This window comes from Hevea brasiliensis, chromosome 4, assembly GCF_030052815.1.
Source record: "Hevea brasiliensis isolate MT/VB/25A 57/8 chromosome 4, ASM3005281v1, whole genome shotgun sequence".
Lineage (NCBI taxonomy): Eukaryota > Viridiplantae > Streptophyta > Magnoliopsida > Malpighiales > Euphorbiaceae > Hevea > Hevea brasiliensis.
In genome coordinates this window covers 16,167,174-16,185,995 of record NC_079496.1, presented here as the reverse complement: position 1 = coordinate 16,185,995, position 18,822 = coordinate 16,167,174, and the positions used below count along the sequence as shown (strand labels likewise).

Genomic DNA, 18,822 nt, shown 5'->3' with positions numbered 1-18,822 from the left:
CACAAGTGATTTTCCGATCTCAATTGGATTACACCAAGGATCGACCATAAGCCCTTACCTTTTACATTAGTTTTAGATGAAAAACATATACAAGAGAGTATTCCTTGGTGCATGATGTTTGCGGATGATATTGTTCTGATAGATGAGACACGAGAAGGAGTCAATAGGAAGCTAGAACTTTGGAGAAGTACTCTAGAGTCAAAGGGTTTTAAGTTAAGTAGAACGAAGACAGAATACATGCATTGCAAGTTCAGTGAAGGCCAAACTAGTGATAGGGAAGGAGTTAGTTTGAATGGGGTGGTACTCCCAAAGTAATCACTTTAAATATCTAGGCTCACCTTCAAGTAGATGGGGATGTGAGGAGGATGTTAGTCATAGGATTAAAGCTGATGGTTGAAGTGGAGACGTGCCACGGAGTTTTATGTGATCGTAAGATTCCCAATAAATTAAAAGGAAAATTTTACTGCATGACCATACGCTATGTTATATGGTAGTGAGTGTTGGACACTGAAAGAGTCGTATGCATCTAAGATAAGAGTTGCAGAGATGAGAATGTTAAGGTGGATGAGTGGCCATACTAGACTAGATAAAGTCCGTAATGAGAGTATCAGAGAAAAGGTAGGAGTGGTGCCAATTGAAGATAAGTTGAGAGAAGAAAGATTGAGGTGGTTTGGTCATGTGAAGCGTAGACATACGGAGGCTCCAGTTAGACAAGTAGAGCACATTAGGTTAGAGGATAGAAAGAAAAAAAGGGGTAGACCTAAATTAACTTGGAGGAGGGTAATACAACATGACTTAGAAGCATTACACATTTCTGAGGATTTAACCCAAAATCGTTCAGAGTGAAAAAAGCGAATCCATATAGCCGATCCCAAATTTTTGGGATAAAGACTTAGTTGAGTTAATGGAATGGCCAATTCTGCAGTTCATCACCTAGCTAAGCTTAGGTTTAAAAACCAGCTTCCTTGTAATTGGCTCAGTGCCATCCCTGATTCGCTTTGGTCTATCTGTTTTATTCGATGCTCATGAGGCCTTCTAATGCAATTTTGCAATTCAAAAAAAAAAAAAATGAAAATTCTAAACAATACATTGTTTAGGACAAGATTCCAAGAGATTTTCAGAGTGCCATCAAAGTCGAGATTGCCAGAGAATTTCTCACCATATGAAGGCGAGGTTAAAATGGCAAAGGAAATAAAAGCTCCAAATTGTGGGTTCCTGGAGCAGTGAAGAAACTGCAGTTGGTAGTGACCGAAATAAAACCCATATGCTGCAATAATACTTTAAAAGTGAAGATTTAACAAGATGCCTACCAGAAAAATGACCCACTTATTATCAAAACAGCAACAAGAAAAAGCCGATATTTATCATCCACTTAGGAGTCATGTACAAATAAAACTGTCCAAAACTGGAGGGTCATAACATGTGAAAAACATCCTCATCCCAGATTTACTTCTAGATATATTTGGGTAGTATTCCAAACCTAGTGTGATTTTTCTCCAACCTTCTGCAAAACAAAACAAGGATTGCAATAATTATTATAGATTAATCATAAAATTTTTTTCTTAATTTACAAGAAATAATTGACAAATTAAAAATGTCTTACAAAAACATAGTCCCATAAAGGATGGAATGACAAAACAATTCATGTAGCTAATCCCAATTAATTGATATTCAGGCTTTTGAGGTGTGAATGCAATTCTTTCATGTTGCGAACGAGGCTAAGGTATACATGTTTGATGGTGGCTGGAATTAGTTTAAGTATTTAAACCCATAAAGTAGTGATGAAGTACCTCTTCCTTCTTGTCTTTCTTGTCTCCAGTAAAGAACTTGTAACCTCCATAGAAGAGTAATCCCCAGCCAGTTAAAGAGACAATCACAAACTGTAGATGAAAATAAAATCATAGTCAAAAGGCATAAGATTAAACAGATATAATCTATCCTTATATTGCTTTTACTCTAACTACTTCATCGCAGATAGAAACCTTGATTCAAGTCAAAGCCAAATGCATCACCTCACCGTGAGAGACTGCGTTCTCTGATTTGGCAACAGCTTCAGAGTACATGCCAGCTAGAACACATGGAAAACTAGCACTCTCTGTCGCTGATTCTTATCAGTCTATTGCTCTCCCTCTATCTTGCCAGTGCATACACAAAATGACAAAAACAAAGACCTTACACATATTGGTATCATTTGCAACTTAACAAAAAAAAAAAAAAAATCATTATAACCTAAACCCAAGTCTGCTCAATCTAAAGTCGATGTACCATAAGAAAGTTAATAGAGTTGCTCTAGTCCAGGATTTGAAATGGCCCATTTCCAAAAAAAAAAAATTATGACACGTATCTTCATTTTTGTGTTCTAACCACCATATCAAGTTCACACGCAAGATATATGTAGAAAAAATGGTTTAATTAACAAAATATGGCCATCAATAATGACTACTTGTTCAACTCTATAAAAACAAACTCAAACTAACTTAGAACTTAGCACATTAAGTAGTTAAAAAAAATTACGATATTGTTATGACACTGGTAGCATATGCAAGAGTCTAGTGAAATTAATAATATCTGTATTTTGATGATAACTTCAAGATTTTCAAAGAGTCCAAAAACTACACAATAGTAAAACTAGCATAGATGAAAGAGAGAACTCACATGCTCTTCTTTCCATTTAGATGGGTTCAGTGGGTCCTGCCAGAAGTTGACCTTAGGAGGTCCATGATGATCTGCAATACAAATCAAACATACAAAACTAATAATCAACAAAACCCCAAACATAAAAAATTCCTTTATTTTGTTTTCTTTATTTATTTTTTCTCTTTTCCTAGTTGATATTGGCAAATGTATCAAAACAATAAATTGCATATATGATCCTTGGCAGATACAGTTTTAGCATCAACATCAATCCTTAATTGCTAGATAAATTTGAGAAAAATAAACTAAAACAAAAACAACAATTTTAGGTCTCAAGCATTGATCTTTTGGATTCCAAAAAGGACAGAAAAGATTACCTCCACCACCGGCTAGACCGCGCCGATGGATGAGGGAAGCAGCTTGAGGAGCTGAAGCAACTCTTGGAGAGGAAAGCGTAGTGAGATTCGCGGCTTGACGAGCAGCCGCAGTCCATGCTGCCATGATTGTTTACCCTAGAGAGTGGAAGTTGAGAGAAACTGCGAGAGTGAGAGAAACAAGAAGCAACAGATGCGGATGGAAATGAAGAGAAATTTTTTACTAAGTGACAAAACTACCCTTATTTATTTGGGCTAATGACCAAGGCAGACAACTTCAGGAGGACAAAGTCTGCCGTTTTCGGTTCACAGTGTCAATTACAAACAAAAACTCCCAATTTGAAAAAATTGAAGATTTTAATTCTTATCGAGTTTAATTTCATTGAGCTGTAATATAAAATATACGATTACCCTATTCAATGACTTCGTAAAATGAGTATGACTGATAAGTAATGACAAATTCAATTTTGAATAATTCTTTTTCAGGCAATTTTAACTCTTGAAATAGACATTAGTTTTGAATTGTAAGGTCATCCTACAAACAACTTCCAGATAGAGTCCTCTAACCAGAAAATAAGGAAACAATTAGAAAGAAGACCAGAGGAAGAAGAGAGGAAGCATTAATGGAAAAACCAATACCCATATACAGTAAAAAGCTATTAACTTAACATAATGGTACAGCTAATAAGCATTGTTTATCCACGACACTATTAAGAAAGACATAGAATGCAGTTATTTTGGCCATTTTAAGTTTCAGGCATTGAGGTCATTAAGGTTGGCCCCATTCTAAAGCCGAGAACGAATAAAAATTCTCTTCTTCTCAGGTTCCAAAACATCTAACTTTCTGCTGCCTTCATTTGGTCCCTTCTTCACAGGTTTTGTTCCCTCCATGCATTTGGCTGATGTCTCATTTTGTTGTTTTAACTTTGCCATGTCTTCCAGCATTTCTTCTACTTTTATTTGCATCTCCTCCACTAATTTAACATCTGCAGGTTTCTTACAGTTATTTAAGGGAAGTGAAGTTGGTGGATTCTGCAATCTCTCCTGCACAAACTTATAAAACTTCTTTGGACCTACAATATTCAAAATATGATAAACTTAATGGTGGAATGATAAAATGCAACAATGAGGGGTGCACACTTGGACCCTGTTAAGAATGTTTAAAATAGAATCAAGGCCAAAAAAAAAAAAAGATGAGCAAGCAGATTGTATAAAAATACAAAAAGTCTTAGTCATCTACATAAAACTAAGATCATTCGATATATTGTAGAGTATACTTCAAAATTGGGACAATTGGTGGTCAAAGCCTTAAAATTAAACCAGTCCAGGTCATGAAACATTCAAGCTTAGCAAAGCCTGTCCTAACCAGCAAATGACTTTTAAAATGACAACATATAGAATATGCTAGAAAGAAAATCCATCTAGCATTGCCAATCCTTAATTTAAAGAATGAACATTCACCGCATAAGAAAATTTGCCCCCTTCTATTCTATTCAGAAACTGACATTTTCTATTGATTTATATCACCTCTTCTCCCCAGGCTAACCATTTGGAAAACAGGGTTACCAAAAATGGGACCAAATAAAAAGCAAATGAGATAAGGCTGGTGGCTAAATTAAAATAAATGATGAGAAAAATAATTGGATTATAATAAAAAGTATAAAAGCACGGGAACAGCTATGCCATTTTGTTGATCACTGAACGTACTAGCCTCTCCCATTTAGTTCATAACATTGCAGACATACTTCCATAGTGAAATTTTGTTTAGTTTAGCGCCTGAGGTCCAAATTCACGGGTTGTTCCCTAGCCCTTGGAAAGAATTAGCACTTCAAATATGCTCTTCACATATTCATCAAGTAAAAATGATATTCCTCAGCTTACTCATGCAAGTAAAGGCATATTTAGATCGTCTAATATGTGATCTTAGAAAGTGCCAGATTACATGCCTGTGTTCGAATTCAATTCTATATGCAAAAAGTCACAAACACGGACTTTAAACTAAATTGGAAGGAGCTGTACCTATCTAAACGATTAATTGATTAGAGGCCATTAATACACTGCAAAGACAAGACTATTTCCAAGGATAACAGAGAAGAAGCGAAGTACCCAATTGACCACATCAATTTTGGCCATGAATTCAGGAACAGTTCAAATCTACGCATAAATAATATCCTACAAGCACAAATTCATACGGAGAACTAGCAATATATAACAATTTGGAAGCATAATTGTTCTTAATTACCGGTTTAATCAAACAATTCAAAGTTAGAAATTTTCAATTTTGATGATAATAGAGAGATAACTAACCAGTGACGCCTTTGAGAGCGCCGTTGGCTGTAGAATCGACAGCGAATTTAGCGAGGTTCGTTAGGATCTGTCCAATCTTGTTGTCTTGACGGTCTTGCTCTTTCAGTTTGCGAGCTTCGCCCATTTTAATGGCGTTAGTCATTTAGGTAATGGATGTGCAACTGCAATTCTGAAATCTCAGCGCAGGGTATGCTTTTCTCTGGTTCAGTGCTTACCCATAACGATTTTCCAATTTTTCGTTTTCCTTTTCCTCTCAGTTTTTAAAAGCCCCATGTTTCCAGACCGCTAGGAGACTAGAGTTAAGAATTAATGGTTGAATTAAAATTAAATCCACACATTTCTTTATTTTAAATAATTTTTTACATAGTGATATTAGTATATTAATTTTTTAATATTAATATATTAAATTAATACTATATTTTGTAAATATTTATTTTATGCATTATAAATTAATATCAATATGTAAAATCCCTACCCCAGTAAGAGGAGGGCTAAACCTGCACCCAATAGCTCCCCTGCCCAGGAGGGCAAAGGGAAGATGCACAATGCCGGCAGTCGAAGGAGACCCTCTCGTAGCAAAACAGAGAAAAAACAAGAGAAAACACCACCCTCTCCAATCTCCATCCCTTAATCTCTCCCTCACCTCATGACCCATAAAGACCCATCCACCAGCCGAGTACATAGCCCCCTCCTCCTTTGTTGCGACCCACCCACACCCATTTTCCTTTTATTGGTCTTTATTTTTCTCTCACTAGATTCCTCCCTCTATCTTGCAGTCTCGCTCCCTCATGCTTGTGTACCTTAATTTATTGTTGTTGCGAATAACGATCCTTTACTTTCAAATGATGTTGTTGAAGGAGACAGCCACAACAATTTGATTTTCTACACTGTTGACGCTTTGGGCATTGCTTCTCCCAACTCCAAATTCTTCCCAATAGTAAGCAACGCTCCAAGCAAATTCTTGTCACTTGTCCATCATTTCAAACTCAAAACTCATCTTTTTACTGAAGTTTGCACACCATGTTTTGTTTCACCTCTAGCCTCCCTTTAAAGCTCGATACTTCTCCTACGTTTCACTCGTTATGGCAAGTGGGTTTTAAGGGTTTTTTTTTTTTTTGTTGATTTGAGTTTTTTACATGTTGATTTCTTTATTGATTTATTAATTTTTTTTATTGGATTACTAATTTGTTAATTTTTAATTTTCATTTTTTAGGTTGGTAATTTGTATTTTTTTTTTATTGATTTGTGTTTGATGGTGGAATTAGTATTGACAAAAAATGCATTTGCAGGGAAAGGAAGAATAGGGAGAGAGAAAGAGATTCGCATGTATTATAAGGGATATGTTGAGAAAAATGAAGGAACTATTTAATTGATAAAATTAAATCTTAAGGACATCTATATATAAATGTCTTTTATGGTTACTTATTTTATGTAAAGTAAAATTATTTCATTAAAAAAATGATTTAACATAAATTTACAATTCATTTTATAAAATTTTTATAAAATAGTTTTTTTAGTAATTAATTATAAAAAATTCATTAACTTAATGGAAAGTAAATAAAGTTTACTCACGTAAAAAATACTTATAATATATTTAAGGAGAAATAATAACAAAATTCTATACATTCAAAAATTTTTCAATTCTATCTTATACTTTTAAAATTACCAATTAAATACTGTTTTGTTAGAAAATAATTTGGCTAGCTAACAGCTTAGGAATTGCGGGCGTGCTAGATACCGAGTATATCAACTACGCACTTTTCTGACTTCTCTCAAATGGTTATAGGAATCTGACTAAACTGAATGCAGTTTCATTAAAATATCACTCGAATTGAAAAATTAAAGCAATTAAAAATTGTATTGATTACTAAAAATTTAAGTACAAGACTTGAAAAATAAATATAAGGTTAGAAAAATAGAAAGACAAATAAAATTAAAGATAAATATACTGCTAGAGTTTGTGATTATTTGATTGATCAAGTAGTTGGGTTTTTTACGTTACAGTGTATTTGATTTTTATAGTTCTGCCTGCTTATATCTAAAAGATTCCTGAAAGAATTTGAAACACATTTTGTTACGTTTTGCAATTATTTATAGTCACGTACCCACTCTTTAAAATTGCTTGAAACAGTTTGAAACTGCCACCAACTTCCTCTTTCAGATAACCATCTAATAACCACCATTAATTTAATTATTAATTATCTCATGTCAAAAATTAATTATATTAATAAAATAAAATTAATTAGATTAATTTAAAAAAAAAATAATTTAATTAGTTCTTAGGTCTAAAAGTAATTAATAAATAAAATGATTATTTTTAGTGTAATACTTTCAAATGTTACACAATTTTACCTCGCCATTAGTATTTTTATTAAGTGACTAACGAAAATGTCACGTCAGCTGCCACATTACGCCATATCAACAGCCACGTTACGCAATGTCCCGCTAATAGCAAAGTAGAATTGTGCAACATTCAAAAGTATAGGATTTAATTAGTAATTTTTAAAGTCTATGGTAGAATTGAAAAATTTTTAAAAGTATAGGATTTTTTTAGTAATTTCTTCTAAATTATTAATTATAAATATATTTTATATAAATTATTAAGTAAAATATATAATTTAAATGGATTTGAGTATTTAAGATAATAATTGAATTTAGATATGATGATTCCAATAGATATTTTATACGTTGTTATTCAAAGCATACATAATTTAAAGATAAAAAAATATTTTTTTTAAATATTTACATTAAAAATTATATATAATTAATAAAACTATATACAACAACAATAATAATTAAGTCTCTCAAAAAAGTTAATGTTGATAACTTCTCCTAAATTTATATATAATTAAAATTGGTTATACGGATTCTTTTTTGCAATTCATTTACCTTCGAAATCAATTCCATATCAATATTCAAAATCCTTTTTCATCATTCTAATTTTGTATAAATTAAAATGAATTGAGTAATTTTAAAAGAAATTACCAACTTTTAACTTAATGTAGGGACTTAATTTTTATTATAATTGTATATACTTTAATTAATTATATATAAAATTTACAATAATTATTTAAGAATTTTTTGTTTTTGGTTTTTAGATTATACTAAGGATGACAACATACAAGATACCTCTTAAAATCATTCTATCGAAATCTAATTAATATCTTAAATACCCGAGCCCTTTTAAATTTATATTTTTATTTACTTGATAATTAACATAAAATATATTTATAATTAACAAATTAGGAAAAATTACTAAAAAAATTATATACTTTCAAAATTTTTAATTATAGCCTATACTTCAAAAATTATCAATTAAATTTTATATTTTTAAATGTTACACAATTCTACCCTCCTATTAGCATGATGTGGCAGATGTGGTGTCTCCATTAGTCACTTAACGGACATAATAACAGTGATGCAGAATTGTACAACATTTGAAAGTATAAGATTTAATTGATCATTTTTAAAGTATAGGCAGAATTGAAAAAATTTTAAAAGTATAAGATTTTTTTAATAATTTCCTCTATACTTAATAATATTAAAAAATATTAATTATAGATAACACCAAATAAGGTAAAATTATCTAGCGTTTCATGTTTAACATTTATTATTTTAGTTAAAATCTAATTTATTGCAAAAATAATAATAATAAAAAATCACTTCACAAAGAAAGAAACATATGTAATACTTTTTTTAGTAATATTACGAAATAAAATATTAATAAAAAATAATAATCAAATAAGATATAACCATTTAATATATCACATTTAAAATTTATAATTTCAATTAAAATTATAACATTTTATAAAAAATTAAGATATTTAATATATCACATTTTAAATCTATAATTTTAATTAAAATTATAAAATTTTATAAAAATTTAAAATATTAGGAAAAATATGATGTTTTAACACAATTTTACAATTCACATCAACATTTTTATAAAATGATATCATTTTTGTAAAGTAATTAATTATGGAAAATTTATTAATTAAACACTTTTTTAATAATACTATAAAAATTTATTAGTTAAAGATAAAATCGAATAAAGTATAATAATCTAATATATCACATTTAAATCTACAATTTTAATTAAAATTATTACTTTATAAAAAAATTAAAATGTTAAAAAAATATATAATGATTTAAAACAAATTTACAACTTATATAATTTTCGAAAAATTATTTTTTTCTATAAAGTGTATAAATATATGTACTATTTTAATTATTTGAGTATTTTCTATAATGAATGAGTAACCTATTCCTATAATTTTTTAATAAAATTTTCATATATAATTTATCTACTAGATTCTTTAATGAGCAATATCCCTTTTTATACCAAATTCAAAACTCACCAGGTTATTTATTTGCGGCATCATTCCCACAAAGCAACATTATTTTAGTCCAAAGAGAGAAGAATATGTAATATTTTTTTAGTAATATTATAAAATAAAAAAATAATAATCAAATAAGATATAATCATTTAATATATCACATTTAAAATCTATAATTTTAACTAAAATTATAAAATTACATGAAAATTTAAGATATTATGAAAAATATAATGTTTTAACACAATTTTACAATTCACATCAACATTTTTGTAAAATGATATATCATTTTTATAAAGTAATTAATTATAAAAAAATGTATTAATTAAACGCTCTTTTAACGATACTATAAAAATTTATTAGTTAAAGATAAAATCGAATAAAACATCATTATCTTATATGTCACATTTAAATTTATAATTTTAAATAAAATTATTACTTAATAAAAAAATTTAAAATTAAAAAAAAATGACGATTTAAAACAATTTTACAACTTAGCAATTTTTTATAATTAACCGTTTTAAGGAAAAAATATCAATTTATAAAAATTTTCATAAGATGAATTACAAAATTTTATTAAATAATCTTCTTTTTATAACAGAATAGTTTTACTTTATAATAAAATAAAGTAACTATAGAATACTCCCTATATAAATACATTAATGGCTAATCCTCCACCAAGAAGGAAATTGCAATTGATCTGGAGGATTTGCATTTACATATTTACCCTTCATTACATGGTCAGCAGCTTGGCATGGGCTTGTTATTTTGTAATGATGTAATTATCAAAATATATGGACAAAATAATAAATAATAATTGTAATTTGTCTTCTACATAATTTAGTCTTAGTCTAGGATATTCCAGAAGGGGAAAAAAATAGCTAATCATATTCAGAAAAAAAAAAAAGTAATTTAAAGGAGCAGTAGAACTGCAATGCTCATGAAGCACAAGCAGAAGTTTTGAAGAAATGATGACTGATATCATGAGATCCTTTTTCAAATACGTCTGTTTGAGAATACGGATGCAATTGCTTACAAGTACAGTGAGTTTGATTCAAGGCTAAATTTTTTAGCAACATCATCAAGAAATTTTCTAGCAGTTCATTTCATTCAGAAAGGAAAATGCAGCTGCTACATATCATGAATTTCATTAAAAAAAAAAAGCAAGAATATTCAAGCTTAATGAGCAATATCCCTTTTTATACCAAATTCAAAGCTCAGCAGGTTATTCATTTGTTGCATCATTCCCACAAAGCAACATTTTTTAATCTAGAGGGGAGATAACGAGTACAGATTTAGGGGAGAATTCGGCGAATAGGAGCTAATATAAAAACAATTGAATTAAAACAGTATGTCAATAAGAGTAAAAGGCTTACAATTGGTCCGGCATTTTATCAAACAGCTTGCCCTCGTTCTTCTCCTCTAAATTTCGGTGAGATCAACAGAGTAATTTAAGGGTTAATTTCTACTTATCTCAACCCTGTCAAAAGATTGATGGCCACTGGGATAAAAGAATGGTACATCCATCATTTGCCCTGGACAGTCAATTAGACGGATGAGTCGAAGAGATTCACAAATCACTGCCCGATCACAAATGCTCTTCAGTTGTGGTAAATTTCTCAACTTGAAATTCCATAACTTTGGGAGACTGAAATCCATAGTTACTTGTTCTTCTTGTCTTTCTGCTCCTATTATCTCCTCCATCGACAAACAATCTTTGACTTTAATCCTTTCCAGGTTTTGGAGGTTCGGCAGCAGGCAAGGAGGGAACAACTTCTTAATGGTTGGGCAATTTATCATCTCAAAAGTTCTCAGTTGGTTAAAGCTGTTACCATAATATGGCAATGATGGTGCAACAGCAACTTCTCCGCCAAAGAGGAAACGGAAGTTCTCCAAACTGTAAAGGTTTAGAAATTTAAGTCTTGGAAAAATACGCCAACCGTTTTCAGGCAACAAAAACAAGCACTCCATCCCATTGCACTTTCTAATGGAAACGTATTCCAGTTGAGTTTCATATTCCAGTTGAGTTGCATATCTGAACGGATGAACACAGTGTAAGCTTTGTGCATCATTGCATTCTACAATCGCTAGCTCTTGCAAGTCAGCTGGAAAGTTCAGAAAATTCCCTTCTTTGCCGATACTGCAATCATACGCCACAACATTTTTATCAAACTTAGGACGTCTTAAAAACATAGGGTCATCCATATTCTGGGAAAATGGTCCTATTAAAAGTTCAAATTTACTTCCAATCATCAATTCTTCCATTGATTTGACAAATGTGTTGAAGCCTACGAGATCATGGAAACGACAATACAAAGTTTCCACCTTGCTCAGTGATGCAACTTCCTCTCCCTCGACTGCTAACGTTAAAGGAAGTTTAAGAAATTGCAAATGAGAGAGTTTAGGTAGTATCCCAGGTCTTATTTCTTTTACCGATGTACCTTCGAGGTCTAGATACATGAGTTTGGACAGAAATTCCAGGCCATCTGGCACTTCTTCAACTCCACTAGATCTGAGATCCAATCTCTTCAGTTCTCTGAGATTTGCTAAAGATGGCACACGCCTTAGCTTTCGACATCCACGGACCACCAAGGAGGCGAGATTGACGAGGGTAGTGACAGAATTTGGCAAGTTTTGGATCCCTGTATTAGAAAGATCAAGAACCTTGAGCCCATGCAAGTGCTTAAAGAAAGAATCTGCAATCCGTCTCAATTCAAAATTGCCATCCAACAGTAGAGTTGAAAGGTTGGGACATCTTGGTGAATGATTAGAAGCAATTTCTTCAATGCAATTAAGACGCAATGAAACTCTCACGAGATCTCCTGTCCAGATGCCTTCCTCTGGTAACTCTTTTAATCCCTTACAAGATTCAATCATGGCTCTAACTCCTGAATCTTTCATTATTTGAAGGGCCATGCTTCTAATCAAGTCATGCATCATTCGTGATGAATAAAGATCACATATAATGAATAAGTAATCTGTTTCTATAATTTTTTAATAAAAGTTATCACATATAATTTATCTATTAGATTTTTTTAAAAATATTATAAGTATTATTTTACGTGAAGAAATTTTACTTTTTTTTCGTTAAGCTAAAATTTTTTTTATAATTAACCGTTTTAAGGAAAAAATATCAATTCATAAAAATTTTCATAAGATGAATTACAAAATTTTATTAAATAATCTTCTTTTTATAACAGAATAGTTTTACTTTATAATAAAATAAAGTAACTATAGAATACTCCCTACATAAATACATTAATGGCTAATCCTCCACCAAGAAGGAAATTGCAATTGATCTGGAGGATTTGCATTTTCATATTTACCCTTCATTACATGGTCAGCAGCTTGGCATGGGCTTGTTATTTTGTAATGATGTAATTATCAAAATATATGGACAAAATAATAAATAATAATTGTAATTTGTCTTCTACATAATTTAGTCTTAGGCTAGGATATTCCAGATGTGCCGCTGGAACTAGACCCAGAAGGGGAAAAAAATAGCTAATCATATTCAGAAAAAAAAAAAGTAATTTAAAGGAGCAGTAGAACTGCAATGCTCATGAAGCACAAGCAGAAGTTTTGAAGAAATGATGACTGATATCATGAGATCCTTTTTCAAATACGTCTGTTTGAGAATACGGATGCAATTGCTTACAAGTACAGTGAGTTTGATTCAAGGCTAAATTTTTTAGCAACATCATCAAGAAATTTTCTAGCAGTTCATTTCATTCAGAAAGGAATTTTTATACCAAATTCAAAGCTCAGCAGGTTATTCATTTGTTGCATCATTCCCACAAAGCAGCATTTTTTAGTCTAGAGTGGAGATAACGAGTACAGATTTAGGGGAGAATTCGGCGAATAGGAGCTAATATAAAAACAATTGAATTAAAACAGTATGTCAATAAGAGTAAAAGGCTTACAATTGGTCCGGCATTTTATCAAACAGCTTGCCCTCGTTCTTCTCCTCTAAATTTCGGTGAGATCAACAGAGTAATTTAAGGGTTGATTTCTACTTATCCCAACCCTATGGCCACTGGGATAAAAGAATGGTACATCCAACATTTGCCCTGGACAGTCAATTAGACTGATGGTTCGAAGAGATTCACAAATCAGTTTCCGAGCACAAATGCTCTTCAGTTGTGGTAAATTTCTCAACTTGAAATTCCATAACTTTGGGAGACTGAAATCCATAGTTTCTTCTTCTTCTTGTCTTTCTGCTCCTATTATCTCCTCCATCGACGAACAATCTCTGACATTAATCTCTTCCAGGTTTTGGAGGTTCGGCAGCAGGCAAGGAGGGAACAACTTCTTAATGGTTGGGCAATTTATAATCTCAAAAGTTCTCAGTTGGTTAGAGCTGTTACCATGATATGGCAATGATGGTGCAACAGCAACTTTTCCGCCAAAGAGGAAACGGAAGTTCTCCAAACTGTGAAGGCTTAGAAATTTAAGTCTTGGAAAAATACGCCAACCGTCTTCAGGCGACAAAAACAAGCACTCCATCCCATTGCACTTTCTAATGGAAACGTGTTCCAGTTGAGTTGCATATCTGAACGGATGAACACAGTGTAAGCTTTGTGCATCATTGCATTCTACAATCTCTAGCCCTTGCAAGTCAGCTGGAAAGTTCAGAAAATTCCCGTCTTTGCCGATACTGCAATCATACGCCACAACACTTTTATCAACATTAAAACTGCTTAAAAACATAGGGACATCCATATCCTGGGATAATGGTCCTATTAAAAGTTCAAATTCACTTCCAATCATCAATTCTTCCATTGATTCGACAAATCTGTTGAAGCCTACGAGATCATGGAAACGACAATACAAAGTTTCCACCTTGCTCAGTGATGCAACTTCCTCTCCCTCGACTGCTAACGCTAAAGGAAGTTTAAGAAATTGCAAATGAGAGAGTTTAGGTAGTATCCCAGGTCTTCTTTCTTTTACCGATGTACCGCAGAGGTCTAGATACATGAGTTTGGACAGAAATTCCAGGCCATCTGGCACTTCTTCAACTCCACTAAATCCGAGATCCAATCTCTTCAGTTCTCTGAGATTTGCTAAAGATGGCACACGCGTTAGCTCTTCACATCCATGGACCACCAAGGAGGCGAGATTGACGAGGGTAGTGACAGAATTTGGCAAGTTTTGGATCCCTGTATTAGAAAGATCAAGAACCTTGAGCCCATGCAAGTGCTTAAAGAAAGAATCTACAATCCGTCTCAATTCAAGATTGTCATGCAACAGTAGAGTTGAAAGGTTGGGACATCTTGGTGAATGATTAGAAGCAATTTCTTCAATGGAATTATGATGCAATGAAACTCTCACGAGATCTCCTGTCCAGATGCCTTCCTCTGGTAACTTTTTTAATCCCTTACCAGATTCAATCATGGCTCTAACTCCTGAACTTTCTTTCATTATTTGAAGGGTCATGCTTCTAATCAAGCCATGCATTAGTGATGGATAACCATTACTATTCAGCAAGCATACATTTTCGAGTATATTTAACATTGTATGGCCCTCGTCAAACTCTTCTCTCCTGCTGTTCATCCTCTTTATTATCCCCTCATCAATCAAATGCTGTATCAAATCCTCTTTATGTATCTTACGATAATGCTCATCTTTTTTTGCTACTTCAAATAATGCACAGTATAAAAAACACTGTTGCAATGCTGGATCTTTCAAGTAATCATAACTAAGTTTCAATTTTCGAAATATCTCCTCACTAACTTGTCTCTGAGTCAAACCTTTCAGTGCATTCCTCCATTGTTGTATGTTGACTACTCCCCTCATATATCTGGCCATCGTTCTGATTCCTAGAGGCAAACCTTCTAATTCACTTACAACAGATTTTGCAATCTTCTCAACATCATTGGAAAGTGTCATTTCGTCTCCCACTTCTTTCTCAAACAAGCACCAGCCTTCTTCCTTTGAAAGAGTCTCCATTTTCAAGGTCTTCTGGCAATTTGTTTGTCTACACACTTCAAAAGATCGAGTTGTGAGAATCAAGGTACATCCATTCATACCGATAGGAATTCCCACATCCTGAAGAGAAATATAATCCCACACATCATCAAAAATTAAAATAGATCTCTTATTTTGAGTCAATTCTTTGGACAACCTTGCTGCTCTTTTATTTTCATCATCTTCACTGGAAAGATTTATACCTACAGCCTTCGCAATAGAATTTTGGAGTTTGTGGATGCTGCAATTTGGAGACACATTAACCCAATAAACGTGATGAAACTTATTGGGGTCTTGTAGGAGTTTATTGTTGAGATGTTTTGCCAGCTCAGTTTTGCCAACGCCACCCATCCCATAAATACCGATTCTTAAGAAATCATTCATTAACAAATACCAAATATACTTAATATCTCCTTCAAAATTTTCACCCACGACCTCTCTTGTCAGTAATGTATCGCCTAAAGTATTAACTGGCGGCACAAGTCCTCCAGCATTGTTCTCCATCTCACTACCCACTCCTGGAAGTGCAATCCCTTCCCCTATTTCTTGTTCCGCGGTCTGAAGTAATTCCCTCAGTGTCATTCCTGCATCCGTCACTTGGTTTTCAGCTACAGCTACGTTGTATTGTCCCCCTGAAGAAGTTGGAATTGTGAAAGCTGCATTGTTATTGGGTAAACTTGACATAGTTTTACGTTTTCGGTTGGGACCTCGTATTCCTTGACAATAAGATTGGGGATCTACAATGGCTTGATAGACTTCTTGTTGAACATCTTTAGGAACTGCAGGGCAAACATTAACACCTTGTCCTTCAATTTTGGCCAAATGTCGTTTAAACCTTGTAATGCTCCCAGCGTAGCTTCCCCCACAATAATTACACTTGAAACCAGGATTTGATTTAGAGGCATATTTCCAAAATGGATCGTTGCCTCTCCCCATTTTTTTAAAATCCTACAGATATAATAAATTAGGGGTAAAAGGTTAAGTTCAATTCCAAGAGAGGAGAAAAATGTGTATCATTTTATAATAATATCCATGGAAATGCATATAATTGAGTCACATCTATTTGAGCTCAACATTGTATTAGAAGATCAGCAGGGCTCACCTATTAGCCACTTCTGTAATTTCTTGAACTGATCTGTAGGATTGGGGATCCAATCCTCCTCTTGTTTTGTCAGCTGTAAATTCTGATTTCCAGTGATGATATTTTCCTTTTATTCAAAAAAAAAAAAATAGTATATATTGAACTTTACGCAAAATTAAACATATGAATCAAGATCGCCTGAAATTGATCGTAGATATTTTATTTTTTCAACCTACTTATGCATGCTTTATCTTGATCACCATCCCACCAACAGATAGTAGATAAAATTAAAATAAATAATAACATACAAAAATTCAATTTAATTATATTAACGTTCAATTCAATTAATTTATAATAAAAATTTATGTATTGGGAATAGATTTTGGAATAATAATTAAATTCTTGCATAATTTCATTTCTTTAATTAAAATTATTTTTTTAATATAATAAATTTTAAAATATATATTAAAAGAAAATGGAAACAATTAAAAAAATACAGTTCAACGTTATTATTTTTTTTTATTTTCAATATTTATGAGTAATAAATAAAAATTATTAATAGCTATGTAATTAATCAAGATTTTCAAACTAAGCCTAGCCGATAGAAACTCAAGGGTTTAATATATATTTAATGAAAATTAAGTTAAATGTTTACTTTCCAACATAAGTTGATGTCTTTTTCAGTGTTATCAAATCTGAATTGAACTCTTGGGTTGATCAGTGAATTGATGATTTGTGTATTAAATTAGTTTGAATTTGCAATCAAACCGAATATGGAGTTGATTCGCCAAAAATCAAGTAACCTGGCCGGTTTGAAAAATTATTTTTGAATGCTTGCGCAGAAATTTGAATCCAAAGCCTCGTGAGAATTTTAACTGATTAAACTAACTTGATAATTGTATATTTTATTTATTTCTATATATATTTTCAGAATAATTACTTTGTATCATACAAGTTTAGCCATTTGAAATTTTAAATATAAATAAAATGTTTAATTAATTTATGAAAATAAATGTATTTTGTTCAAAATTTCTAATATTATTTAATTATTTTGTTATAAAATTTAATAAAATCTGTTTATTTAATTGATATAAATTTATAATTTTACTAAAATACTTATTGAATGTATTCAATATAATATGTAATATTAAAGGTATATTTAAAAAATATATTTTATGTATATCAAACTAAAATTCGTGATTTAAGCCTAAGAAGTTTAATTTTTTTAATTTTTTTTATTTTTAAGATTAAATTAAAAATAAATTAAAAACCAATTTAGATATGTAAGACCACAAACAATAAAATAAGCTTTTGAGAGGTTAAACAGATCAACGGCATGAAATCTAAGAAAAAATATATATAATTTGCAATTTTTTCCCCCTTACTATTTTTGAAAATAAAAACTAAAAAGTAATGATTAGATCATTAAACAAATAAAAAATAAAGATAAAAATATATTTTTTTTTATTAAAAAGATGTTCTTTAAAACGTTATTGTGTTCTTTTTCTTCAGTAAATTAAAATATATATATATTTATTAAACATGAATTTTTGTTGTTATTATTATATTTGTTTTCAAGCAAAATTAAAAGAAAAATAAAAAAAAATAGAGCACATACCTGGAGTGATGGGTTAATCTTCAAAGATATATAAATTTAATAGTGTTGAAGATGAAGCGCCACTGAGATCCAACAACCACTTAGATCTGCGAGCGAGATGCGACTCTGGGAGAGAAGTCGAGTTGCTCTGGGAGAGAAGTCAAGTTGGAGGCAGAAGAAAACAAGACAAAGAAAACAGAGCGCACTAGGTAAAGAAAGGGCAAAATATTATGAAGCGACGAGAAATGGAATCGCGGTCAAGGTGTGGAGCCTCGCTTTAACGGATTGCAAGAAATGATGTATGTATGTACCTAATAACCTCTCTTAAACCATTAATGAAAATAATTTTCTTTATTTTATGCATTAAAAGCAAGGGATGAGCAAATAAATCAAAAAATTAATCTGTACATTAAAAATTAGTAACCTTGTATTTGGACGAGGAAATTTAAAATATAAGATTTAAACTTAATAAGAGTATATATTTTGTTTAATTGATTAAAGTATTGAATATATATTAAATTTATACTC

The 18,822-nt window shown here is 31.5% G+C and overlaps 3 protein-coding genes across 4 annotated transcripts; all 3 read right to left on the bottom strand.

Annotated features, from left to right (window-relative positions):
* Positions 1-1,340: 1,340 nt before the first annotated feature.
* LOC110667905 (uncharacterized) lies at positions 1,341-5,633 on the bottom strand. Of its 2 annotated transcripts, XM_021828895.2 has the most exons (5): positions 5,316-5,604; positions 3,012-4,081; positions 2,656-2,726; positions 1,791-1,880; positions 1,341-1,504 (listed from the first exon to the last, which is right to left on the bottom strand). In XM_021828895.2, the coding sequence occupies exons 2-5, from the start codon at positions 3,133-3,135 to the stop codon at positions 1,481-1,483; spliced, it is 309 nt and encodes a 102-aa protein (XP_021684587.2). In that variant the 5' UTR covers positions 3,136-4,081; positions 5,316-5,604; the 3' UTR covers positions 1,341-1,480. The 2 variants fall into 2 exon arrangements, with proteins under 2 accessions (XP_021684587.2, XP_021657234.2); XM_021801542.2 differs by lacking the exons at positions 1,341-1,504; positions 1,791-1,880; positions 2,656-2,726 and having other exon boundaries at positions 3,629-4,081; positions 5,316-5,633.
* Positions 5,634-11,107: 5,474 nt separating this feature from the next.
* LOC131179408 (probable disease resistance protein At4g27220) lies at positions 11,108-12,565 on the bottom strand. The gene has a single exon (XM_058146248.1). The coding sequence runs from the start codon at positions 12,563-12,565 to the stop codon at positions 11,108-11,110; it is 1,458 nt and encodes a 485-aa protein (XP_058002231.1).
* A 1,053-nt stretch (positions 12,566-13,618) lies between these two features.
* LOC110651770 (probable disease resistance protein At4g27220) lies at positions 13,619-18,593 on the bottom strand. Its single transcript, XM_021807177.2, has 3 exons — positions 18,316-18,593; positions 16,719-16,824; positions 13,619-16,564 (listed from the first exon to the last, which is right to left on the bottom strand). The coding sequence occupies exon 3, from the start codon at positions 16,550-16,552 to the stop codon at positions 13,619-13,621; it is 2,934 nt and encodes a 977-aa protein (XP_021662869.2). The 5' UTR covers positions 16,553-16,564; positions 16,719-16,824; positions 18,316-18,593.
* Positions 18,594-18,822: the final 229 nt, after the last annotated feature.

Bases quoted from the DNA above. Each gene is read 5' to 3' on its own strand.
- LOC110667905 (XM_021801542.2), bottom strand. From the start codon at position 5,457: ATGACTAACGCCATTAAAATGGGCGAAGCTCGCAAACTGAAAGAGCAA. The intron at 4,082-5,315 runs GTTAGTTATCTC...TGAATATTGTAG, and splicing joins CGCTCTCAAAGGCGTCACTG to GTCCAAAGAAGTTTTATAAG.
- LOC131179408 (XM_058146248.1), bottom strand. From the start codon at position 12,565: ATGGCCCTTCAAATAATGAAAGATTCAGGAGTTAGAGCCATGATTGAA.
- LOC110651770 (XM_021807177.2), bottom strand. From the start codon at position 16,552: ATGGGGAGAGGCAACGATCCATTTTGGAAATATGCCTCTAAATCAAAT.